This window comes from Rhodnius prolixus, unplaced genomic scaffold (assembly GCF_049639745.1).
Source record: "Rhodnius prolixus isolate KJV_2025 unplaced genomic scaffold, Rpr scaffold_12, whole genome shotgun sequence".
NCBI lineage: Eukaryota > Metazoa > Arthropoda > Insecta > Hemiptera > Reduviidae > Rhodnius > Rhodnius prolixus.
In genome coordinates, this window is record NW_027411635.1 from 7796247 (window position 1) to 7823841 (window position 27595).

The 27595-nt window shown below is 33.5% G+C and overlaps 1 protein-coding gene and 1 long non-coding RNA gene across 7 annotated transcripts in view; one reads left to right on the plus strand and one right to left on the minus strand.

Moving 5' to 3' along the window:
• Window positions 1-25047, plus strand: part of AMPdeam (AMP deaminase) — a 32045-nt gene extending 6998 nt beyond the window's left edge. For 2 of the 6 annotated variants that reach the window (XM_074143500.1, XM_074143506.1), the window contains 14 exons: window positions 13583-13748; window positions 15383-15539; window positions 15734-15914; window positions 17021-17231; window positions 17343-17472; window positions 17604-17656; window positions 17770-17911; window positions 18334-18465; window positions 18572-18735; window positions 18970-19096; window positions 20389-20552; window positions 20643-20763; window positions 21187-21471; window positions 21572-25047. In XM_074143500.1, coding sequence (XP_073999601.1) covers window positions 13583-13748; window positions 15383-15539; window positions 15734-15914; window positions 17021-17231; window positions 17343-17472; window positions 17604-17656; window positions 17770-17911; window positions 18334-18465; window positions 18572-18735; window positions 18970-19096; window positions 20389-20552; window positions 20643-20763; window positions 21187-21471; window positions 21572-21739 — 2201 coding nt within the window. In that variant the 3' untranslated portion in view covers window positions 21740-25047. Of the gene's footprint in view, window positions 1-5809; window positions 5930-7120; window positions 7437-9829; window positions 10127-13348; window positions 13494-13582; window positions 13749-15382; window positions 15540-15733; window positions 15915-17020; window positions 17232-17342; window positions 17473-17603; window positions 17657-17769; window positions 17912-18333; window positions 18466-18571; window positions 18736-18969; window positions 19097-20388; window positions 20553-20642; window positions 20764-21186; window positions 21472-21571 lie in introns of those variants that run through there. The other 4 variants (XM_074143504.1, XM_074143501.1, XM_074143502.1 and 1 more) reach the window with 4 other exon arrangements.
• On the minus strand, window positions 1794-6992 carry LOC141461982 (uncharacterized). Its single transcript, XR_012463073.1, has 2 exons — window positions 6754-6992; window positions 1794-2050 (listed from the first exon to the last, which is right to left on the minus strand). It is a non-coding gene; the product is annotated as an uncharacterized lncRNA (long non-coding RNA).
• Window positions 25048-27595: the final 2548 nt, after the last annotated feature.

A 27595-nucleotide genomic window follows, 5' to 3' on the forward strand; every position in this document is an offset into this window, starting at 1 on the left:
TGTGGGCATCTCGAATGAACGGGTACATAATATTTTGCATGAACATTTGGACATGACAAAGCTATCCGCAAGATGGGTGCCGCGATTGCTCACGCTTGACCAAAAACGAAATCGTGTGAAGTGTTGCAAGGACGGTTTGCAGCTGTTCCAGAAGAATCTGCAGGACTTTAAGCGTCGTTTCGTCACTGTGGATGAAACATGGATACATCACTACACTCCTGAGACCAAAGAACAATCTACACAATGGGTTACCAAGGGGGAATCTGCGCCAAAAAAGGCGAAGACCGTTCCTTCAGCCGGAAAGATTATGGCGACTGTCTTTTGGGATTCGCAAGGAATAATCCTGATCGACTATCTGGAAAAGGGTAAAACTATTACAGGTGCATATTATTCATCGTTATTGGACCGTTTGAAAACCGAGCTGCAAGAAAAACGCCCACGATTGGCCCACAAAAAAGTCCTTTTCCATCACGACAACGCATCAGCTCACACCTCAGCAGTTGTGGTCGCAAAATTAATGGAAATAGAGTTCCAACTCGTTTCACATCCCCCCTATTCTCCAGACTTGGCTCCCTCGGACTACTATTTGTTCCCCAATATGAAGAAATGGCTGGCGGGAAAAAGATTTTATTCAAACGAGGAGGTGATTGCAGAAACGAATGGCTATTTTTCAGACTTGGACAAATCGTATTATTCGGAAGGGATCAACAAACTAGAGCAGCGTTGGACGAAGTGTATAAGCCTAAAAGGAGACTATGTTGAAAAATAAAAAAGGTTTACCCCAAAAAATTAAGTAGTTTTTATTTTTGCACGGACTTTTCAAACGACCCTCGTATGTATTTAATTTAATTATTTTATAGAACTGGAAGATCGATATAACCAAAGGTGTTATACAAGGTGAATCTTTGTCCCCTTTATTGTTTATTCTATTTATTGCGGATTTTGAAGATTTTTTTAGAGAAAAATGTATATCAGAGATCTCGATCAATAGGTCTGTTGATATTTCAACTCTTATGTTCGCTGATGTCTTGGTGCTATTCGCCGATTCTTGGTCTGATGCTAAAATAAAATAAAAATTTAAAAAAAAAATGCAAATTGTTTCTGAATATTGTCATCTAAATTTTTAACAAGTGAATGCTGAAAAGTTAAAAGTAATTATTTTTTGGAGAAGTTTTAAAGTCAAAAAATTGAAACCTCTTTCACTTGGATCAAATAAAGTTGGAATATGGTAAATCAATACCAATATTTACGTGTACCCTTCAATTTTGAATTAAATTTTTGAGTGTTACAAAGTATTTTATAAATAAAGGTAATAGAGCTTTAGGTATTGTCAATCGGATGGTAAATCTGATAATTCGCAAAGTAAAATTAAATGATTTAATTCTATTGTTTCCTCCTCATCACTGTATGCTTCAGAGATTTGATATGTGAGATAGTTTCCAGAAATAGTTAAAAATGTTGAATAAATATTACATAAAACAACTATATCTGCTGCCTTTTAATAATATTCCTGATATAATAGTTGAATTTGGTGTCACTCCCTATAGTCAGTCGTTAACATATTCAACACAATTTTTAAATATGTTGGAAAATTAATAGAAATGTCTGACGATAGGTTACCTTAAGTGTTGTTTAGTAAATTAAAAGAAATAATTAGATTGTCTTCTAATAAAATTAAATATACTTGGTACTGTCATATTGATGTAGGCTTTCTAATGTAGGTGCCAGTCTCAATGATTTAGAATTAAGTGCTCATTACAGGAAAACAAATAAAGAATTACTCGTAAGAATCATTTTATATCTATGAATAGTAATTTATTTCTCCAAATTTAATTCTTCTTATAGGAACGTTAGTAATTTAAACAGCAGCGAAGAATAAGTACGGCTGAGGCGGGTGTTGGTCTAGTGGTCAAGAGCGTGGCTTTGAATGTAGGAGATCACGGGTTCGAATCCTGCGTATGGCTACTTTTTATTTGTTAGAAGAAAATGTTTATAGTAAAGTATAATCTTCCGCTCCCTCCACGACACCTGATAGGACGTTAAGCCCCGCCTGAAAAAATAGGTGATTACTTTACTTTACTCTTACATAAGGTTTAAGTGTTCCATTCATGAAGTAAGAATAATTATGCAACTTATATTAAGCAACAAAGCCATATCACAGATTGTTTATAAAGGTACAAAGTAATGTATTAGATGGTTCGGATGTTTGTAATAAATATTTTAATAATTAAAATTATAATATTGAAGATCTTCTTTTAATAAACTCAACAAATAAGTTGAACGATTTATTTTATTATGTTATATATAAACCGATTGTATTTACAAACAAGGAATTGCATTTTTGTTTTCATCTGCTTTTTGATGTATATATATATTTTTTTTCTTTGTCATTTTCGCTGTATTGTTCATTTATTCAGGAAGAAAAAACCAAACTCATTGTTAAAAGATTAAAGATTGTAATCGTTAAACAATAAATCATTATTATTAGATATTGTAAATGCGATCAAGGAATATATATGTTTACATCTGACCAAAAGATACATAAATCTTAACAGAAACAGTTCAAACAGTTATTTTAAAGATTGATTAAACCTCAGAGTTACACAAATCAACAAGTAGCCAACATTTAATTTATTCTTTAGCTCCTCATTTCAGCAAGTTAAAAAAACGTTCAGCTTATTTATTTATTCATTTTTAAATTGTTTCTAATTTTGTATCCAGTCTTCTGTATTCATTTCTTTTACTACTGTTGTGGCTTTCTATATGTAATTTATCCTTTAAACAATGTTTTCATGAATCTACAGAATATATTTAAAAAACACACGTACTTTTTGGAAATTTTATAACAGTTGATATTAACAAATATTTTATTGAATTAAACTTTCATTGCCATGTTTTAGAAATAACCCTAATAATTGTTATAGAATTTTATGCTGGTCGTAATCGTTTATAAAGTATTTTGAATAAGTCTAATCTCTTACTTTTTAGTTATTCAGATTGTTTCTATTTCGATTTATCAAACTATTAATGCAGGTGTTAACTATTAAAAGCATGCTTTAAAAAATGTAATCACTAACGAGATTATTATTTAGGGAAGGGGTGATGGGGATTGGCACTGTACTTTATCAAGTCGTTAATAATTTAGCAGTTTCTTTGATTACATTCTTAGTCATATTATAATTATAAATTAACGAGTACTATCTACATAAGTACTGCGCACTTTCTTTAATTAACTTAATTCGTTGTTAGTAAATAACTTCCTTAGTATTATTGAAAATTGCTTATTGGAAATAACCTAAAAGAAAGACAATAATTTGATTCAAATAATGCTTTTAGTTTTTGCCCATATCTAGAATATAAATAAAACAACAATTAAATAATATCAAATATGTAAATAAAAAGCTTTTTAGAGTTAAGAGGTGGCACATATAATATTCTCCATTCCCCCGTCGCCGATTAATTTGATGATAAAGAGGGGATATGAGTATTACGCTTGCTGACTTCGGCTCCCATTTCCTTGCTAGTTACAAAGTAGTAGATGTTACCTAGGTCGTGAGAATGGGCAGAGTGCCATCCCCAGCTCGAGTGGCTACGGACACTATTTTTCAGGCGGTGCTTAACGTCCAACTATCTATTAGGTGTCTTGGACGGAGGCGACTAGCAAACATATTTTACTGTAAATTTCTTTTATTAACCATTAAATAATAAAATCCAAGGCGTAAGACCGGGAATCGAACCCAGTATCCACAATACATATTAGCTTTACAGGTCTCGCCATAAACCGCTCGGCTACAGTGGCGCCTGCTACGGACACTAAAGAATGGAATGATATTGCTATCGAGTGATGGACACTAAATTAACGAAATAAACAAAGGCTCAGTGTGTTAAAAGAGAGATATTATGTTAAAAAGTAGTTTTGGCCCTGTTAAGATCTTTAAAACTGAATAGGTTAAGATAAGCTAGTCATTTACCGTCTCACAATTCACATTTCTACTTGCATAAAAATAATTAATGAGGATTAAATGAGTTGAAGAAACGTCGAGTTTAAATGAAGTATTATTTATTTATTTATTTTTAATTATATATCTGGCTAAAATACTTAAACAACTGGACGTATGTTTCAGACCTTATGGATCTCAAGTCCGGAACTTTTTTCAGTGCATTGCAGTCCTCTGGACAGTGTTTTCTCGGTACTCATAACAATGCCCATCTAAGAGAAAATCTAAGGACCAGCAGCTAGATTCGAATCCGGGATCACCGCTTTGGAATCCAGTATTCGCTAACCACTCAGCTAATCCCTTCCCCTTTAATACTCCCTCTTACGTACTGTAAAAATGTGCAGGTATCTATTCTATAATAGTTCCGCGTTGTGGTGTGACTGTTACCTATAAAATTTTCCTACCTCTACCCTCCACTAAAATGGTGGATTTTAAATTGTCCCACAATTTATTAAATATTTAATCAATAGATGCCGTTGCTAAGTCATAACCCCCCACACACCAATATTGCAGAGTTTTTGCGGGTAATCAGAAATCTGGTTTAATTTCATCCCATGACAGAATAGATGAGTTGGTTGTAAAGATCTGTATTGTTGTTAAGAGGGGACTTAGGTTTTTTTTTAGGTAATACGGTGGAGTGCTGTTGTTATTTTTTGAATAATTGTTGTTTGTTTCTATGCAATGTCTGCCCTTAGTACGTTGGCCATTCGGTCCCGCGCAACCTAATAAAGTGTAGATTGCTGCTCTATTTGACCTAGATTTTTTTTCCTAGTAGCAGGAACGCGTTTCATGTATACAGTTGTCCATCCTAGCTTCATGACGCAGAAGACAGATATCCGAGTTCGAGACTCCGATAGGGCACAGGTGAGTTAGTCTTGGCCATTATTAGGCAAAAAGAAGCTACACAAACTGACCTTGCCAGATTATTGGACATGGCTCCTTCTTTCGCAATAAGTCAGTTAACTGTTTCACACGGATTTTTTTCCTTGTGGTACAACACGCAACGACCTTTCAAGAACTATTGTACCATCCTTGCTGGTGCCAGGTAACCTCCCCTCTAGCAAATTAAGATGTCTGGTTTTATTTCAGAATTTGTGATGGTTCTAGAGAGGTATGTCGTTCTCCAATACCTGGTAACTTCCCACCAGAGGTCATTACGTTCCAGAGCCAGCTTTTTCAGTTGCGCTCTGAATCGACAATGACCCGTATAGATACCTCTCTGCATGTGAAGTTTCTGTTTTTACCCTGATCGAGGAACGCCTTAGATCCCTTCCGGGGATGATTGTCTAAATAGATTTCTGACGTCCTTATATCTAGCTAAAGTTGGTTGCTCTTTATTTGCTCCTTCTTAACGTCAGACCATTGGTTCTTTTTTTATACTTCTAATGTCGCAATAGCTGGATAATCACTGTGGGACCATGGTCCATTCTCTTAACATCAGGTTTTCAATTAACTTGCGGCATTCCTGCACTTCATTAAAGCCACAGTTCTTCTTTATCTTTTCAAGGATAATATGGACAGCTTGGGAGTTAAAAAAAATGGCTAATCGAGTAGTGTTAGGCTGAGTTGCCCGTAGAGGCGCCACTACGATTAACATTAACTTTAGAAGCTGTGTGACAGAAAAATTAGTTTACTATGGCGTAGCTAAAATGTCAAGCACACGACTGATTCACACATTAAGCACTGATTTTATTGGGCTTTAAATTTAGAATAAAACGATTGGTCGGAAATATAAAAATAACTCAACGGAGGCATCCTGCCAGAATAATTTTTTTGTGAACTTATCCAGAGTGAAACAGCAATTTAACTCATATTCAGTCCGAGTGAGTCACAACCTAGATGGGAATAATTTTTTCTTTTAGTTCGTGAATCGTAGTGAACGGGAAGAAATATTAACTAACCAACTTATATACACGTACATATGTTTTCAGGTCAGTTACCTGTAATTTACTAACATAGCACAGTGATAACTTTAATTCTAACAATGTCTGCTACCACTACTGCTAAACTAATTCGGCCAAGCTACGTAGTAGATAGACTAGGCTAAACAATTGTAAGTTGAATAGATAAACTTCGAGGACGTTCGTTCTCGATAGGCGATAATTGTCAATTTTTTAAAATTAATTGAGAAGTTTATCGTTTGCCTGTGACGTTAGTGTGTGTTAGCTAACTGATACGAGAATTCCATTGTTTTCTCAAAACGGCGCTCAGTTATCAAGTTCTTTACTGTTTATGAGTTTGTATTTTAGTGTATTTATTTTTCACTTTTTATTAGTAAGTATTGCAATCGCGTCAGTTTTTCCTGAAAATTGTGTATTCACTAGGTGTAGAAATTTCGAGATTCTCTTTGTTTCTAAAAGATCAAATTAATACAATTTACAGAACTACCACTTAACTTTCTGCCATTACCATGTTTAAATTTGGCACCTTATTTAAAGGTTACTAAACCTTGCCTCAAATTTTGCTAACCTCAATGTACAATGTACTTACTAATGGACAGTTCTACCACATGTCGAACTACACCTTGCCTTAAGTCAATAAAATTATGTATAGACCTACCACCGTTGTAATACGGGTCAACCACCAATATTATTAATAGGAACCAGTATGCCTCAAAAGTGTACCTTAGCGCAAAATAGGAGGCAGCAAAAAAATACCTCCTAATATACTTGTATCACACTGTACTAATCAATTAAGGAGAACTATAAGCATGCCTCTTATTTGCAATAGTACTTACAATGTACAAATGTATTACCTTTCAGGAGAACTGGGGATAAGTCCACAAGTCATTACAATGCAAAGCCTACCAACTGTCTACAGTAAGGGGAAAAACTACCGCAATAAGTAAAATGTAGAGAACTACCCTCTATACCAAGAACTATCGCCCTTAAAAACAAGACTCAAAAGTTATATGATAAATACAGTGTACGGAGCTATCACCTCCAATACATGTTGATTTTTCTAAAAAAAATTCTGATATATATTATGAATAATTTCTTTTTCTCGCACTATTTAAAACAACAACTGTTCTCAACAGCTGGCTTAGACCCAAAATTGTTTTGATTACGTGTCTAGGACAATGAGCCAAAACTGTTTAGGTAGGGTGTTGCGACTTATTCTTTCTTTTAGGTCCTATATTTGAATCGTGAGAGAATAGAACTTCTTCTACAGATTCTAAAAAATACATTGTTATTATCATTACAAAGTTCAGTTAAATAGTTTCCAGATAACCAATTTGGAATTTCTATAAGCAGAATTTTAGTGAAACTCTTTTTAACGTTTTAGAATTTTCTTTACGTGATCGGATTATAAAAAACATTAAATTTTTTTCGATTTAATCCAAAATGTGCAGTCGAGGTCTGTGTACACCGACTATAGTTATCGGTGGCAAGGAACTATTAAGGTACAAGAGGGATAGTTCAAGTATCGACGAGGAAGGTGAGTTTCGAATATTTTGTTCTTCCTAATCTAGCATTGGACAGTATCGTTCATTTTATCCTTCTGTAGTTTCATACACCATTTAATGTTAATTTATCTGTAGTTGTAAAGTTTGACTTCCAACTTACGAGCATTCTATTGCGCACTATACTTGCTGACGCAGTATCTTATTTAGCATCAATTCTACCAACAAACGTTTTATTTATTTTTTTGCCTTAAAGGCGCGTCAACTTCTAAGATTATAGGCGCCCGCAGCTTTCTTCAGTGCATTGCCAGGTCTCTTCTCAGTGCAACAGACCTAATTTTTTCCTCAATGAATTTTTAATTTTTTGAAATTTTCACGAACGTGGCTCTTTTGATTTTCTATAAACGTCGTACATTACATTGCACGCACATAGATATATAACTTTTTTTGCTTTAACCGAGCCAGAGTCTGTCGAGTTTCTAAATGTAATCATTCTTTAGGTTTGTTCAAAAACAGTGTTGCACCCAGGTTTGTTTAGGAGCTTAACACACCCGAATATACACTGAGAGGCAAAAAAAGTGGCCACCCTTAAAAAAAATGTATTTAACCATTCGTTATTGCCAAAATAAAATATTTTTAGCATGTATTATTGATAAACGTATGGTAGCTTAAAGAAATGATAAGGAAATTCAAAATAGGAAAATAAAGAAATATGGTAAAAACAAAACAAAAATAACACAAACAAATTACTAGTACCGTTTGTTTTTGAAAAACTTTGATCTCTAATCCTTAAAATTCACAGTGATGTGAATGGTTTGGACCAGGATTAATTTGAAGCGCGAACTGAATTAATTTTTACAGAGGGGTTTCTCTAACACCTGCTGGCTGCATAAACGACATTCTATCGGAGGCTGTTGTCCCATTTGTACCATACTTTAGCGAAGAATTTTCTTTTAAGCACAATAATGCACGGCTTCATTCAGCAAAAACGTTTCAATCCGATGTTTAGAGTGGCCAACATGTAGTCCAGATATAAATCTAAGGGATGAGTTGTCAAGACGAATTAAGAGACGTCCAACATTAGCAGATTTACTTCAGGAGTTAAGGATTGCACTAGCGGAAGAATATCAAAATATTCCTCAGGAAATTATTCAAAATCCTTTTAGGTCAATACCTCGTTGAACACACCCTAATAATTGGAAAATTAACATTTTGTTAATTTCGAACTACTTAATAATTTTTCTTTTTTTAAACACCACCTATAATATTCCTAAATATGTTAATGTAGAGCCTATAAAGCCTATTTATTCTAAAAGTAGGTGGAGACGTTAATAAGAAATTGATTGGAAATCAGTGCACATCCTGAAGGGTGGCCACTTTTTTTGCCTCTGTGTATTTTGCAAGTTTTCTATTAATATGCTAGAAAAATGTATTTTTGTGTAGATTATATTCATTATTTAGGAAATTCCAGCTTCAAGTCGTAATTAAATGGTTTAACTCTCTACACCTGTACAGAAACATGAATCCATCAGTTGTCTGCATTCTTAACGAAGTTCCGTAGCCTAAAAAACACGTGATTTTTCACATTCTGCTATTCTCAAGGTTCCAGCTCATTAATATTTTTCTAGCTCGGAATATTTAACCCAAATTGATTTTCACCAACATATAGTTTGTATAACCGAACATTATACATACCTGAATCTTACAGAGAAACCTGCCCCAACCCCTACGCGAGAACTGGCTTAAAAATAAGTAAAACATAGGTTCTTGATTAAGAAACTCCTCCCTGTTTTATTTTTTTAATTGGACGTTTCGATGTGACACGGCCATTTTCAGCATCGTTAGTCAAAATATAGTTTATATTATTTATTTTATATTATTAGGTAATTGTATCTGTTCATTATGAAACTTTATTGTAAGAACTCTTTTCTTTTACTGTTCATTCTTATTTTATAGTTATTAAATTATTCTTGATTTTTTTTTTTCTATTTTGCTAAACTGCAATTGACTGAGTCAGCTTTAGTGACAATGTTTACAGTGGCAATCAAATAGACATTCCTACAATCATTGACCTCTTACGAATGGCCAAAGAAAGTAAAAAAAAATTAAAAAGTTTAAAATCACTAAATAATTCCCAATAGTTTTGTCATTTACATTATCTTTTCATTAGTAATTCGCAAACTTGGTCATTCCCCTTGTAAGACGGTAGGTTATCAAAAAGCCCCTTCATGGGGTTCAGAACACTAATATAATATTTCCTGGGACCAAGGTCTAGAAGATATTAATATGACTGTCACATTTGAAAATTGAGGAGTTAATATCCTCAATACCCTCAGCAATAGTTTCTTGTTAGAATCATAGATCGAGGAGCTCCTGAAATTCAATTACTTCACTAATGAGTTAATTTACAAATCAAACATATGTATGTCTGTAGGTTTCAATGTAAATGCAACTTCTTAGTGAAAAAATACAGCCACTTTTTTTTTTAAGTTATCCCACTAACTTTATCAGAGATCTAAATTGTTTGTGTATACTCGTATCGTTTTATTGCTCTGAGATAATCACGTTCCCGTACCACTTAGTTTTACTATGTATCTCTTTATTACAGTGACTCTTATATTTTCAAATGTGACAGTCATATTAAAATTTTTATGTTCATTTATTTCTGCTGCATCTAGTTCTAAATAAATGTACAGGTTATTTTCTTACGATGGAAATAATAAAGGTAAAATTAAATTTAAGTTACTACTACAATTTAGGACTACTTTTTTTTTTTATAGAATTGGTGAGCACTGAATGTCAGTGCTGCTGATTTTAGTTCATTTTAGCGCATACCTTGATAAGAGTTAAGTTTGTGTTGTAACTTTGTAAAACAACACAAATTTAGGCATCAAAGTTTATTAGAATTTATGCTCCGAGATATTTCTAGATAGGACTGAATACTTGTTAAGGAGGAATTCTAAATAGGTCTCATTTTAGCTCTTTTTTTGGGCTGCAAGCAACATATATATTTATATCTACGTTTCGGATACTATTAGTGACCTTATCTTCTTGGAATTGAGCAGTCTTGTAGTTTATAACGTACAAAAATATTGCCCACATCAATGATGGAAGTGGTTTTGTGGTCATATTCCACGAGTTCCTAGAGCCTTTAAGCTTTAATAATGACCTAAAATAAGAGGATGGGCTTGCCTGCCTTCTCTTTAATTTTTCTCCTGAAAGGTGATGCCAAAACCACATAAGCGATTGTCACAAATAGAACAATGTAGTTGCTGGCGTATATGCTAACGACGAAGATCTTTGGTAGATTGTTCGAGAGGTGTGGTCAGGGGCGCCAGGTTAACAAAAGTAAGATTGTGTAAATTACTTAATCGATCCGTCCCCAGAGTGCTGGCTCATGACCAGAAATGATGAGCTTACCCTTCCTAAGTTCAAAAAGAAAATTTGTTGAATGTGCCATCTTGGATGGTAGAACATGGAGACATGATTATTGTATAACTAGAGAATTGTTGTAGGGATATCGACGTAGTGAGCTACGTCAGTCTAGGGCGTACACGTTAGATACCTAGGATTAAGTCTAAGTTAGTATCACACAAGCTGTTCAAGGAATGCATAAATAATACACAAAAAATGGGTAGACCGTGGTCTAGATGATAGATCCTTAGCACCCACCAGACATAAGGGTAAACGAACTCTCCTTAAGTTCACAACTGAATTACAGCAGCATTAGACCGAGGCAACTGGCGGTCTTTGTTAGAGGACGCCAGACTTGTGTAAGAGAGTTAGTTGTAGCGTCAAGTATGAAGATAAATCTTTATAATATATAAATTTGGCGAATCGCCAGATTTTGTTTTGGCATATTTAAATTTTAATTGTATTAATCAGTATTTTTAATGAGCTAATTCGATCTTTTAATTGTCTAGAATTTTAAGCAATTTGTCTTCTTGTATAAGGTAAGATTTGTTTCAACATTTAATCTTCTCTGTAAAAAGTCAGCTTTGAAAGTCCAGTAGCATTAAGACAATATTTTCCTTGCAAAAAAAGGAAGCCTGGTACAATCTCAAAGTTGTTTTAATGTATATTACTTTAGATACAAATTAGATATGTTTCGAACCCATGCTTGGTTCATCTTCAGTCTGAAAAAGTAGAGTGAACAAATGTATTATTGTTGTAAATATAATATAAACGTAAATCTGTTATATATCCTCTAATAGTTATGCGAACACTTAATATGGAAGTTAACTTTAGTTTCAAAGATCCAAGTGATGCTCACTCTATTAACTTAGGTTTAAAAATGTTTGACAACACTTTTTAGTACTCTGAGGTATAGCATTAAAGCAATAGTGTTAAGTTGGTTTTGACCTTCTCGAAATAATAATTTAAAAAATTATTCGTTTCATTAAAACTAGATTGTGAACTTGCACTCTTAATGTTGCATAATTATAAAGGTTAAAAAAGACACAAAATGGGAACAAACTGAATTATTGGAATAGAAAATAGTAAATAAATGCCACAAATTATGTTCATCCTACTTTTTCAGTCTGAAGATGAACCTCTTGCGGGTTCGAAACGTACCAAATTTTCATCTATAAGAATATACAAGAACATAAATTTTATTTGAGACTTTTTACATTCTTTTTTTTTTTTGCTAATGACACAAAAAATTCGAAGAAAATAATTTAATAAAGTAGTCTGTGTATATGAAGAAAGTACTTAAAAACAAAAAGTCTGCAATTGCAATAAATTGCCTAGATACCAGCTAAGTGTAACCCGTTTATGCTAGTCATTACTAGGGCATCTCCGGAGAAGTAAACTATGTCACCGGTTTTACTTGGGAGGATTTTATAATTACTTTTGTTCAAGTTACAAACTCAGTAAGGATGTAAAGGAAATCTTACTGCAATGTAAGTAAGATCTTTGAATTTATTCGCTTCACTTATTTTCGTAACAAGAGGAACGTAATTAAATAGAATCATTTCAAATTAAGCAGAAAATCTGTTATGTAAAACTAATTCTAGCAATGCTTTAAACGCCGACTAGCCATTGGCTAGCAGCTATATAATAAATTCGGTCGTTAAATCCACTTCTTATCACATGGCACTCGCTAGGCGGCGGCCTATTGAACTGTAAGTTCATGCGTCACTGTCCTACATTTACGTTTTTACGTTTCCCAAAGTCTGGAGGTAGCCAGCTTAACGTGTATTTAAATAATGCCCAGAATTTGTGCTTTTGGTAGATTTTTTACTTGGTCAGCTTCCCATACAGCTTTACTTAATGTCACATCATGATCACACTGAACATTTTTTTAAAAGGTCCTTATAACGCCTCAAAACGTTTTTAAAAACCAAGTCTTATAGTACTTGGATAAGGGAAATCTTGCCCTTGGATTTCCCATAGAACAGTGTGTTGCTTTAAAACCGTTCCTGTTCAAATTTATAGAGATTTTATACATTCTAAACATTGCTGAGCATTAATAGACATGTAACTGCTTACAATGGGGAACAATGTTTATAAATTTTAGAATGTTTCTGAATATAATTAATACACAAAAACAAAGGGAATGACTCAACATTTAACTGTAAACAAACAAACAAAAGGCAAACTTTGTAATTCTGCCAGAATTCCTAGTTACTTTAATAGATTACTCTCTTCAAAACATGCTACCAGGATGAAATTTACTCGTATACTTCTTAACTTTGGCAATGATGTCTTGTTTACATTTCTGGTACCTTTCAATGCAACATAATTGTCTAGCGTAGACTAAGTACAGATTGGTCATACTAAAAACTAGTTTAATCTTATATTAGAGCAGAATTGATTTTTTAAAACTAAAAGTGTACTATTTTTAGTTCTCTCAGTCTATTTTTCTATTAGTTGAATTCAACTGTGACCTTGAGATAACTATGAATACGTGCAGAATTAATTATTCTATCTATCCCCACTATTACCTTTCTTATTTATTATTATCTCTTATTTTTTGATAGCATTCTGCCCCACAATTAAATTTTAACTTGATAAGAAGACTGATTGTGTGTTCGAAAATTTTTTATTTCATTAATTCTTCAAGATTGCTGTGTTTTAGTTCGTTATGGGTGGGTCAGAAATTGTTTGTGTAGTTAGTTATATGTTTGGATTGCCCACTTATTTAAACAATATACATTCTATTTGTTATTGTTTACAGGAAGCGAGAGTCCAACATACCTGTCACAGCATGGAGGACATAGTCTTTTCGGATCTGCAGATGAACGTGTTGTCTCATACTCAAACGAGATTTCAGCACCATACGAATTTCCACAGTTCCCCATTGAGCAAATTGAAAATAAATTGGCTAGACAAAGACAACTTAGGTAAGCCTCTAAAGGGAGTAAACAATGTACATGTTCTCCCACCAATATAATTAATAAAAGATGGCTTTAAACTGGATGTAAGATAGTTCTTCAGATTTACTCCAGTGAAATATTCGGGAACTATAACCTAGGTAGCTTCTAATTGGCTAATTGTTCTCAATTATCACATCTGCCTATTTTAAATAGTAACGTCGGTATACCACAAATATGCATAATGTATAGTGTAAATGCAATATTTAGTTTAATTATTATTAAATTACAGGAACTTCTCTGGACGGTTTAATGAAGTCTGTATTATAGGAGAAAAGTTAATGGAAAAATTAATAATACATATTTAGGAACAAATAAACATATAATTCCATTTATAATAATTTGTGTCAATTAATAACTTCATCACTTATAGGAGGACTTATTTCCCGTATTAAACTCGTTCATTGTTAAATAGCTGAATAATTATTTAATAAAAAAATCACAAAATTATAAACTTATAACGGATTTAGTGTTAATTAAATCGAAATAAATTAATAAAATAGTTTATCTTTGATTGGAGTCCGAAAGAAGATTATTCAAATATTTCAACCGGTGAAAATATCATTATGCTTTTTCACTTAAATAAATTCGGAAAGTTGCTAATTCTCTTCGCTTTAAACTATTTTTCGTTTAGACAGAAAACTTTTTGTCACAAAAACAGAAGTAACCCTTTGTTTAAAATTTCTTCAGACTTAAATCAGATAAGCTCTAAAACACCGACTTGGTTTTCTTAAAGCTCTAGCCCCGAATTGGAGAGGGTATAAAATCATTATATAAGACATTTTTCGGACAACTAATGGACTTTATTGAGAAGCAACAAACAATAAAAATTTTATCGTGTTACGAAAATATTTTGTTTTTTTTTACCACTACAGTGATTTGTTCAGGCGTTCACTAATATTTTCAGAAGGTTATTTTATTATTATTATTTTAGAGATTTTAGTAGCTTTCTCAACCTCTTTATTTTATAGGACTCCCAGATTTTAACCTGGGCCTACCACCGCCACCCTCAGCCCACACCTATTCCTATTGAAAACCTATTCTCTAAACGGTTCTGCACATCAGATCCACCATTTATTTTATAGAGAAACAGAACATGACTCTGTTGCACAACACGTCAGTATGATGTACAATGTATGTTCTTTATTAAGGAACCAAATAGCCTTTAATATTCCATGGTTAGTACGTTGTACAGATATATTTCTTTTAATTAGGAGAACCAGCATTTCTCTGAACTACTCTTGACATTTCTTGTTTCTATTTCAGAACTGCTACCTTTATTAATGAGTATCAAAAATACCTCTCTCGTGCCCCTAATTCAGTACAAAGTACAGATCTATTCTTACCATCAGGTTAAGGGGACATTTAAGTATGCCCCAAGTCAGCGCCTTGCAAAGATATATCTATCCCCTTAATAATGTGAATAAGAAAAGCTAACATGCTTCTACAGTAGTGACCCGACTTTTACTATGAGATCTGTTACCATATTTAAGGAGAACTTTAGTTTGCACACTTAAACATGCCATCTGTAATAATGTAAGTAAGTGGAAGAAACTTGGAGGTGTTACTTACTTTTGTGTAAATATCACTTTGCTTTTTTCCAGAGTTACTAAAGAAATGGTTGACAGAAAGAGCGTCTTCGAGCTGTCGGTTGGCGGAGGTTCCGTCCCTGACACTGAAGGCGATGGTTTGAAAGTGGATGAACATGATTTTGTGCCGCATTTCCAACGTGTATCGATTTCTGGTGAAGATACGTCAGGGGTAAGTTTCAGCCACTGTTAAAGATTTTTTTTTTTTAGGAAGGTACTGAAATTTTGAAGTATGGTGGGTTTTTGAGACCTGTCTAATAGTATAAATATAATTGGTTGTATAAACAATCAAGTAACCTCCTTTAGAGAGTGCTCATATAGGCGCCTATATTACCTGTCTAATAGTAATGTCTTTCCTTTATATAGGTACCATTGGAGGATCTACATCGTGCATCAAAAATGCTAATTGACGCACTACATGTACGCGAAGAATATATGAAAATGTCGAATCAATCGTTTCCACTGCTGACATCACGATTTTTGAGATCAGGTGCCGAAGGACCAGACATAGATCATCACGTGCATGATGATAAAAAAACTGTTGAAGGTAATAAGGCAGAATTATTGATGGGAAATAATTATTTAATCAGCATAACGGGTAGCTTGGTAAGTTGAAAAAGTCACCCGAATTTAATCATGGATTAGCTCCTACTTTTTTGTTTAATCTATTCCACTGGATTATTACTAGAGCCTGTGTATTTTTGACTCTAATGTTCAAGTGGAATCGTCAACAGTTAATTGTTAAATGAAGTTCTTTATTAGCTTTGAATTCATTAGAATTGACTTACCTGAAGAAATTTAATACCGTAAAGTGCCGGAACATTGATTGAGCAAAGAATTTAAAATTTCTCATGTGGCGCTGTAAAATGTTTCAATATAAGTACTTGCTAAGTTCAATTATTTCTTTGAAAACTTTGTATCAGCTTGATAATTTTATTAATTACACTTGCTTAGCAACCATAGAACACATATTTTCTAAGTTACAGTGGATAAAAACCTATCTAGGTTGTCAATATTCTTAGAAAGATTAATTAACTTAAAACTAATTGTTTATTATTATGTAAAAACTACTCCTAAATCTCTAAAGCGATGGTGATGATAAAAAGTTAACATAAATCAAGTTTTAACTAGCGGATCTTTTACTTTAACTTTACTTTTGCATCTTTTTTTTTTATATTTAATTTTTTATTGATTTTAGTACCAGATAAAGTTTTCTTTTCCATATACAGTTTACATTAATTTCATTTCTTTCCTTAAGCAAAGAAAGAAAAAAATAAGTGTTTAATGAACAATAATTTACGGTGGGGGTCTCATAATGGAAGTTTCATGCTTCCCAGAAACATTTAGTCGCACGCCGACATTGAAAGGCTTCTACAACCCAAGATTTCATTCATTTAGAGCTATTCGGCTCATGGGAATTTAAATTGTCTAAAAGACGGCTTAAAATAAAATAAGTCATCATAAAATAAAATGCGGAGTAAGTAAAAACAAGATGTTTGAAGTTACTGAATCACAGATGGGTTTAATCTATTGCAAATTAAAAGGTGAAAAACGGGCAGAATATTCTTACACTCTGGTACGGATTCACCCAGCTGTACTGGCCATTGTTTAAATATTCTCACACCTAAGCAACTAACTCTGTTCTTTCCACAGATCATCCAGTGCATGCACCACAGAGTACTGGTGACCCGTGGGATTGTGAGTTTCCACCACCGTCAGATTGCATCGTCAAACTTCAAGCAGGAGTTTTCCAGATCTATCCAAGTGACTGTTCTGACAAACCACTGAATTACCCTTATCCAGATCTTGCTACCTTTATTGCAGACATGAACAAGTTGTGTTATATGATTGCAGACGGACCTCTGTATGTATATCCGCCAGTTTATATTTTCTGTTTCGCAATTTTTTTATTTTGTTTTATTTTTTTTGCCAATGGAGGGGATTAATCCCAGAACAAAATAAATGTTTGTTTCAGGAAATCTTTCTGCTATCGAAGACTGAGTTATCTTTCATCCAAATTTCAACTCCATGTACTTTTGAACGAACTCAGGGAATTAGCATCCCAGAAAGCTGTGCCACATAGAGACTTCTATAATATTAGAAAGGTACCCTTAATTTCTTTTTAAAGCGTGCTGAAATAGCATAGGACGTAAAGCTGACTACAAATTATTCTATGTAATTTCGCCATGGGGTAAGCATTAAAGCTGAATAACGTGCTCTAAAAATATGTCCACAGGTTGATACACACATTCACGCTGCTTCATGTATGAATCAAAAACACTTACTAAGGTGAGGAGTAACACTATTGTTTAAGCGATTTATCGCTACTGGTTTTTCATGGTTTAGCAATGATATTTAGCGATTATTATATATATTCAATATATTTTTTTTATATTTTTAAGATTTATTAAAAAGACTCTGAAGAATCACAGAGACGAAGTGGTCACCGAAACTAAGGAAGGCAAGATGACGTTGAAAGAAGTGTTTCAGTCGATGAATTTAACGTCTTACGATTTAACAGTTGATATGCTAGATGTACACGCGGTAAGTTATGGATATATTTTTAATTTTTAGTTAATATGTGGGTTTTAGAGAGGTCAGCAAGGCGCTTACTCATGTGAAGTTTCTTTTTTTGGAAAGTTATTGTTCGTAGCCATAGCAGAGCTTTTTTAATAGCAGTTCCTGAGCTGAGTGAAGATCTATGCTCTCAGCCACACAACTCTGCCGCAGTTCAGTTCAACTCTGCTTATAATACTGGGAGAAGAGATACAAGGTGAAGAAACATGGATTTGAGACTCACAAGTCATACATTTTGTTAAAAGTGCTAGTTGCTGACCTCTTGCTTTGAAGGCTCTTGCTCTGTTTGCGCAGTGTGGGCCAGTAGACTACAGCCCAATTAAGAGTGGCGTAAATAGAACTTTTAGCTACATAAGCGCTTCACACATCAGTGCAATTCCCTTTTACAGGATCGCAACACGTTCCACAGATTCGACAAGTTCAACGCTAAATATAATCCTATAGGCGAGAGCCGATTACGCGAAGTCTTCCTCAAAACTGATAACTATCTAAATGGCAAATATTTTGCAAGGATCATTAAAGTGAGTAAAATTGCAATATTAATAGTTATGATTTACAGGTTTAGGAATAAATTTGAGTGTTTTAACATTTTTAATTTTTTTGTTGCTTATACTTATCACCCTATAGGAAGTTAGCTCTGATTTGGAAGAAAGCAAGTATCAAAATTCTGAGCTAAGATTGTCGATTTATGGAAAGAATTTGGACGAATGGGATAAACTAGCAACTTGGGCAATAACGTATGGTGTTTATAGCGATAATGTGCGATGGCTCATACAGATTCCAAGATTATTGTAAGTATTCACTAGTGAGTGAGTATTAGGTTGCCTAAAAAGGCAGCCGCCTAATAGGACATCTACTCAAATCCTAGTTTAAAACTAGGTTGAGGCAAGTAATAATACTGTTGTACTCGTATACTGCCCTATCTCTGGGTGCAACAGAAGTCTTTGATTTTGTAACCCTATTTTAAAAAGGTCTTTTTGAAACATGGAAAATTAATCTTAACCTATTTTCTTGCTTAATTTCAGTGACATTTTTAAATCTAACAAGCTAATGACGAACTTCCAAGAATTTATAAACAACATCTTCTTGCCATTATTTGAGGTAACCAAGGACCCGCACAGTCATCCTAATTTGCACAGGTTCTTGCAATATGTAAGTGTGCAATATCTCCTTTAGGAGTAGTCCTATCTTGAAATACTACTTAACGTTAATCGCAAAGAAATCTAGCTTTCAGTAATTTTAGTTCTATATTGTTTTGCTAACCAAAAATATGAGTGAAGGAGGGGAGCTTCTCTAACCCTCCCAAATTTAGGCTTATTCCTTAAAAAAAGTAGTCTACCGGAAAATACCACAAGTTAATTGTAGTGAATTTAGCTGTCTACAATTTTAGTGTTTTATGGTTTTGACATAGTTTTTGATAACCAAGATTAGAACTAGAAAATGGAAAGTTTCACCGAACATAAATTGTAGTTAGTTTACGGTACGACAGGAAAGGTATGAGACATGACCTAAAAATAAATGCCAGACAGAAAAACCATATTAGGTTTCGTGTTCGGAGGCGACTAGCAAACTTACTTTACTATAAAATTGTTATTTTAACTATTAAATAAAATCCATGGCCTAGATCGGAAATTGAACCCACAACCAAAATACTTCTTAGATTTGCCGGCCTCGCGTCTAACCGCTCAGCTATCTTGGCGCCTAAATTACGGTGTTAAACATCTCAGAATGTACATGAATGACAAAATGTTTATATTACTCTTAAAATAACCAAAATTTATGATTCAACATCTAAAAATAAAGTAAGCAAAAAAATATATAATTCAATTTCAAAATACGTGAATAATCAGTGAAGTGCTGAATAATCATCCAGTGGCGCACGGTAATAATGTGGATTTTAGCAAGTTACAGTTTTAGTGATGTTGAGTGTTATTAAATAAAATTTCAAGAGTAATATAATAATTACGTCTAAAGTTAATGAAAACTGTACTAAGAAAAATGCAATATAGTTTTAAATACCCTGCGAGTTTTTATTTTTGAGATATTTTGTGTACATACCCACTGACTATTTTATTAAAACAACTTTCAGAACCCTCAAAAGTGTGTTTCCGGTGAAAAGGCAGTTTATAAAATTTGAAAGCTTGACATTGTATTCTCTTTCTTGGGAGTAAGAGAGAGTAAAAAGAGAAATAAGTGGAGCTCTAAGTTGTTTTTAGTAATTTTTTGTGGATATGTAGTTTTGTGCGCCACTGAGTTAACTTACCGTTTCAAGTAAATATTTTGTCGTGCTGTTAACAAATTTGGTGTGCAGAAAATGTCGTGCAATTATTCTGCTTTGTTATTTTGCATCTTTTAAATTGTAAATTAGTTACCGTTTTGCTATAAAGCTAATACTAACCAAAATATGAGTTTGAATAAGTTCACTGAACCTGTCTGGGGCGCAGGTGATCGGATTCGACTCGGTGGATGACGAGAGTAAACCAGAGAACCCACTATTTGACAAGGATGTGCCGACGCCGGATAGGTGGTCTGATGAAGAGAATCCGCCATATGCATACTATCAATATTATATGTTCGCCAATTTGACTATATTGAACCATTTTAGAAGGTAGGTCTTTTTTTAGCCCTTGTGACTTCCTTATCCTTGTGAGTTGGATTCAGCGTTTTTTTGTTTTTTGTTTTTCCTCGCTGTGTCCAGTGATAAAGGACTGAACACGTTCGTATTGCGGCCCCACTGCGGTGAGGCAGGCCCCATACAACACCTTGTTTGCGGCTACATGATGGCTGAGAACATCTCGCACGGATTACTGCTGAGAAAGGTAAATTATCTTATGCGGATATCTGCTAATTTTAGGCTGATAATAGATTGTACCATATTTATCAAATTTATCGAAAACACAAAACCCATGCAACATTCTAAGTATAAAATACTTACAAAACTCCTACTCAGCTATACTACAAACTAACACCACACGTACCAAATTTACCAAATCTATCAGTCTCACCAAAAATACACATTCCATTCCTAGCAAACATTGGGGTAAGTAAAAAAAATTGTTATTTAAGTTTTAATATCTTGATCTCTTAGTACTAGTTTATTTATTTACTAAAACCAATGTATAAATGAGATTATTATTTCAATCCTTTGTAGGATTGATGTTCATTAAACCTGCATACCTTCACATTAAAGAAAAGGGTGTCAGTTTGTTGCTTATTAATAATTTTTACTTTTTCTTGCTCAGGTACCAGTGTTGCAATACCTGTACTATCTCACACAAATTGGTATTGCGATGTCACCGCTTAGCAATAACTCGTTATTCTTAAATTACCATCGCAATCCATTGCCGGAATATTTAGCCAGGGGCCTGTGTGTATCTTTGAGCACAGATGACCCTTTGCAGTTCCACTTCACCAAGGAACCATTGATGGAGGAGTATTCTATTGCTGCACAAGTCTGGAAGCTCAGCTCTTGCGATATGTGCGAGCTTGCTAGAAACAGTGTGCTGATGAGCGGGTTTCCGCACAGGGTGAGCAATTATTAATTTTTTTGCTATAACTTAAAAAAAAAAAATATTTGCATTAACACTAACGTTGAACTGTTGTCTTTTTTATTTAATGAACTCACAGTTGAAGCAATACTGGCTTGGACCGAACTACACTAAAGAAGGAGTCGCTGGCAATGATATCACAAGAACTAATGTTCCAGACATTCGCGTGGCATTTCGTACAGAAACCTTGATTGACGAATTATCAAATATATTCAAAGTGATTCATAAAGATGTTGGCTTAATTTAAATCTTAATGACAATTTCTAAGCTGTATGGTGATTTTTATTGGTGTGGTTGTTTTAAAACTGAGGACGCATGGACCCATTTCTGCATGAAAATCCAAAGACTTACAATATCTTTTTAAATAAAACTTGCAACTCCTCCTCAAGGATTAAAAATCCTTTAGTCTCTCTAAAAATACAACAGAACATTAGTTACATCTTACCATTATTTAAGGTAACCAAGAATCCGTATACCCATCTAAATTGGCACAGGTTGTTGCAGTATAAGTGCAATATTTCATAAAGGAGTTATCCTATCTTTAGTATCTACTTTGTACAAGTCCCCTGCATATAGGACTGTTCAGATTTGTTTAGAGTTAAAGTTATCAATTTTTAGTTAAATTAGAGCTGTTTTGTTCACTCTCCTTCCTTGGTGCAACAATGCCTCCAAGGGGTTTTATCTCGAAATACCACAACTGAATTCTACCCAAATTTAATACTACAGCTTTAATTTTTTACAGTTTCGCCATAGAATCAATACTAGTAACCAAATATGAGCTAGGGCAGCTTCACTGGCCGACCCAATTTGGAGCAGCAACATCTCCAAGGTGTAGCTAGTGGATATTTTATGGGTTTTAATATATATTTTTTTTTTTTTTGGTACTTTTTTGAACTCAGGACTAATGTTTTAGTTACAATAGTATTCCAAGGCTGAGACATCTGTTTGTTTAAGAATACATAAAGCATTTTAATCTAACTTGAGAGCCAGTTATTTTTGTTATCGTTACTAATTCGGCGCCTTGATATTTAGAAATCCCAAATATCTATATGAGCTAGATGAGCTAATGTTTTTTTTAAATATATATATATATTTATATATTTAAATATATTTATATATATTTATATATATATATATATATATATATATATATATATATATATATATAAAACAGTTGTTTTTTAATACAATGTAATCGTGCACTCATGAAATTGTATTATTTCGCATTGTCGAGGTCAACCTTTTTTTCAATGATTTGCGCTTGAGGATAAAATATCAGCAGAAGGATTTGCAAATTTGCGTGTTTAGTTGAAACATATTATCATTAGGTCTCTTGAATTTCTTTTCTAGAACATGTTGTTTAAGAATAAGTGTAGATATTCTTAAACGAAAAAGGCTTAAGCATTTAACAATTTCTTGCCTTGGAATGTTAGAAAAATAACAGTCAGTTGTTTTGTTTTTCTGATTAAGTTTTGATGTTTTGGTTTATGTATATATAAAGTCAAATCGTCTTGATATATATATGTATACATATATAGCAAATTCTCTCCATGAATTTTGCAGAAATGCAACCAGAAACCTATGCAATTTTAAATTTTTTTCAATTCTATTCAAGCTAAACGCAGTTGTCCTAAAGAGCCTTTGAATGCATAATTTTACCAGCGTACCCCGAATTTCTTAATTTCTAATGCTTCTCAACGATCTCTAAATATTTCTAATAATTTCTCTTGCAGTTTTTATTGCCTTTACCAAATCCTTTTCAGTCATATCTGACTCATTAAGAGTTGCTGAAGATTTGCTTTAGCTCCTTAAAGTTATACTCTAAATTCTTTACTCGAGCGTATAATTTTACGTCTATAGTTTCCTTCTATTAGAAATTTTGATCCATCTGATTGACATCTTTTCAAAATAATGATGTCAAAACTATTCGTTTTGATTTAAATGTCACCAGTCGTTACACAGTGTAGAATAACTGTATAATTAAGGTTGCTACTCCATTAAAATAATTACACTGCTTTTTTTATTTGTATTTACTTAAATATATTTTAACTATTTTTTATATTTTATTGCAAAGCTGAATTTTTGATAAAACCTGATCGTGCACATATGAAGTAACTAATTTTTAAATTGATGTATGAGTTCTCTTTTGGTTTTTATTACCTCGAGAATACGTAATATTAAAACAGTACGTTATCTTATACAATAGGATATGCGTTAGATTTACTTAACAATGGAAATTTGGTGATGTACAATACTGTTTTTTTGGGGGGGATGGGACGCGCTCGCGTTTTTTGAGAATTGGCTTAAAGTGGGCTAAGATGCTTGGAATAAACTATAGGATTTAACTCTTTAAAAAAAAACAATTGCTTAGGCATAATGTTTGTGCTCTAAAGCCTGCGAAGACCATGTGTTCTGAAAATAAATGTTAGATTTGTTAAGTGTGGCTAAAAGGAAACTTCAATGCGAACTAAACGATCTATTTGACCCTCTTTAAGTATTAGTGTTAGAGAATAGCATAATCGTTAAATGTGTACGTGTAGTGAGTGAGTGTGAAGTTGAGCTAGAGTTTGCCTATAGGTATACAACAGTTACCACTGCAGTCCTCACTATATATATCGTGTGATTGTTTGAAGTGTTAAGGTAAGTGTGTTTTAGACCGAGTTACTCGCATTAAAGTCAAGATCCCTTAAGGTGTGATGTGGCTTGTATACTTCACCCAAAGGAAAAGATTGAAAATGCCAGCAAGTAAAAAAGTGCTCTGGTCCTGAAACGGAGCCCTTGACTGAATGTGATAGTAGCATTGACATAGAAGGGTATTAAATAGGTTTAAGTAGCAGAATGTGCGAACTGTATCAATGTTGTTGACTGCGAAGAGAGTAAATGAATGTGAGCGTGGCTCTAAAAAAGTAAATGGTGTAAAAGTAATGGCTTGATGTGTAATTTTCTTGTAGCGCTACGGTAATTGGATCTAGATAGAACTAGTCATTGTATATGATCTTGCCCGATAAGAGTATTGGCAGCAACACTAACTTAGCTGCCTATATATACATATATGAAAGTAATCATTTCAGTTTGGGCAGAGCACTGGATCAAAGAGATATTTTAAGGATAAGCTTCGCTGACATTGTTTACTCCCCCGCTGATATTAGTGTGGGGCGGAGCCTCGTTTACATTTTTCATTTGTACTTTTTATAAAATCAGAAATCTGTGATGCTTCACCCAAAGTAAGATTTGCATTAATCAGTTTAATATAACGACGTATTTTTTGTAATCCAATTTAGAAGTTTAATTTTTTAACCTTAATTAGGAAGTATTTTATATCTAACTGCTAGATTCTACAATATATTTTAAGAGAAAAAAAAAGCTCTAGACCTAAATTTCTATATTTTTTACTTGTGAATAGAAAATATATATATTTTATATTATAATTTTGTTGTATTCTTCTTTCTTTTTATTTTTTTGTATTTTAGAATATATGTAAACATTTTTGTAGCTTGTTTTAATTTTTTAAAGATTATTACAAAAAATGATCAATAAATACGGTTATTTAATCTATTTTTTTAAATTTATTTCAAGGCCACTAATGATCCCTTATCCCACTTTTTTTTTATATTCATTTCTATAACCCATATAGGAAGTAGGAAGCGACAGCCATCTAAATTTTTTGAGTATTTAAAGCCTCAAACGCCACAAAAATGCCGATTGTGAAGTTAGTATAAGAGAAAGGCTCTGTTTCTAAAAGAGTTGCTAAGACTAGTTTAAGAATGAAAATCTAGTTAGAATAATATGAGGTGGGAAATAGTTAGGTCGAGGTATTCTCTAGCCTTAGATTTAGCATTTAAACGCCAGTTGTAGAAGCGGATTGTTGCACTGAGCACTCGAAATTTTTCAGCTGAAAGGACGTCAACCACAAACCGCATCCTCCCCGCAGAGAAACAAATTAGTGATGGTGAAATTAGGAAAGAATCATTCTTTTTGAGTTGATTTTTAAAGGGCTTTTGTTTATATTCTAACTTTGCAGCCAAAACGCATATATTCCGTTCTTTGATAAAGAATATATCCCACTGGGTCTTATTAATTAGTAGTTGTCCAAGAAAAAAACGAGAAGCCGCACAAGTGATGTCAAACGTAATGACAAATTTGAAGTATAAGTTTTTCCCTTACCTGGTATGCTCTGTTTACAACCACTTCCTCTTCAAATTCTAAAAAACCTTTTAGCTTACTTTTTCTGAATATATGGTTGTATTCAATTGCAGGATAAGTGATTTCATCCGTCATAGTGCTCCTGGTTCTATAATTGTCACCGGTTTCTCTTGCTTTAACGCTACTTTTTTGACTTTTATGAATCCTCCAAGCTTTTGATAAAAAAAATCACGTGTCACAGTCACCCCTTAAAACAAATTTAAAAAGAGCAAGTAAGAAAGGTGGGTGGTGAGCTCCAGAGATGAATTTACTTTTTACCGGACAGTTTTAATAGGATATGAAGCAAATTCATATTGTCTGGGATAGCGACGACGCTAGTACTAGAAGAGTTATACAAATAACTCAGGACCGATTGTCCGTACAAACCGAGTGGCTACCAGATAGGTGAATTGCTTTCTTTAAGATTTTGTCTGTTGTATGAGATGACTATTAATTAAAGGAAGTGAAAGCATATATTTTTTACCTAAATAAGTATGTATTTAGGTTATAAACAGTCAGCAAGGATAGTGTATAACAGAAATATATTTAGAAAAAATAAGATGCTGCGACAGATTAGTGATAATTAATTAAAAAAAAAAAGTGCAAAGAACTCTCTCCTGACAGTTTTGGAAGAAATAGAAACTATTAATAGTAGAATAGAATTTCCTATGTTACATTTTGCAAAAGGATACATTATTCAATCAGCTTGGCTCAATGATTGAGCTCCCTTTTAACTTTAAAATTGTTTTTATAAGTAGAGAGATCATAGACCAATCAAGTATATAACATTTTTAAATGTAATAAGTTTACGATATAAACGTAGATGATAATAATTTTTACTTCAAAATCTATTTGAGTCTAAGATTAAATGAGTAGAGGTCGTGTTATTGCTTCTTCTGCGCGAAGAGGCGGTAACCAACAATTACAGAAGAAGCCTAATTAGTTTTAGTCGTTTATATTTAGAATATAAACTATTAGGTTGTCCGGAAAATAATGCAGGATTATGGTTTTAAAGAAAAAAATAAAAATTAATGATTTATAATTGTTTTTATTAATCAAAATAGTCTCCATTACTTTCTATACATTTCTGCCAACGTGTGGGTAACTTTTCCATACCCTCTGTATAGAATTTATAAATTCAGAAAACGCATTTTCTAATGTTCTTTGGTCAATAATTTTTTTGTTTTGTAAATAGCGGTCCAGGTGTCTAAAAAAATGTAATCAGTAGGCGGGTGTGGCAGTCTCATAGCCAAGCTCCAACAATTTTCGGGAAGACAAACGTAAGACATGTGGCTGAGCGTTGTCGTGCAACAGAATTAGCCCCTTTCGATTGACTAAAGATGGCTTCATTATTGCCAATTTCTGATGCATTACGTCAATTTGGTTACAATACGATTCAGCATTGATGGTTTCGCCAGGATTCAAGAGGCTGTAATGAATCAGACCAAATGAAGCCCACCAAAATAACCATCACCTTTTTTTTTGATGATTTGGGGGCTTTGGAAAATGTCATGCAGTTTCTCCTTTGTTAAGCCACTGTCCAGAGCGCCTGCTGTTGTCGTAGAGGACCCACTTTTCATCGCAAGTCACAATTCTGGACAGAAAAGGATCGCTGACGTTTCGGCAAAGAAGTGCAGCACAAATTTCATAACGCTTATCTTTTTGGCGGTCGTTTAATGTTTGAGGAACCCAACTTTCAAGGTTTTTCACCTTCCCAATCGCCTTGAGATGGTCATCGACGGTTGATTTGCTGACTTCGAGTTTCCCTGCCAGTTCTCGAACAGTTGTTCTGGGATTTTCTTCCACCAAAGCTCGGAGAACATCGTCATTAAGGGCACAACTTCTTCTATGGCCTTCTTTGTCTTCAAGGCACAAGTTTCCCTCTCGAAATCTCTGAAACCACCGTTGATCTCACTTGTAC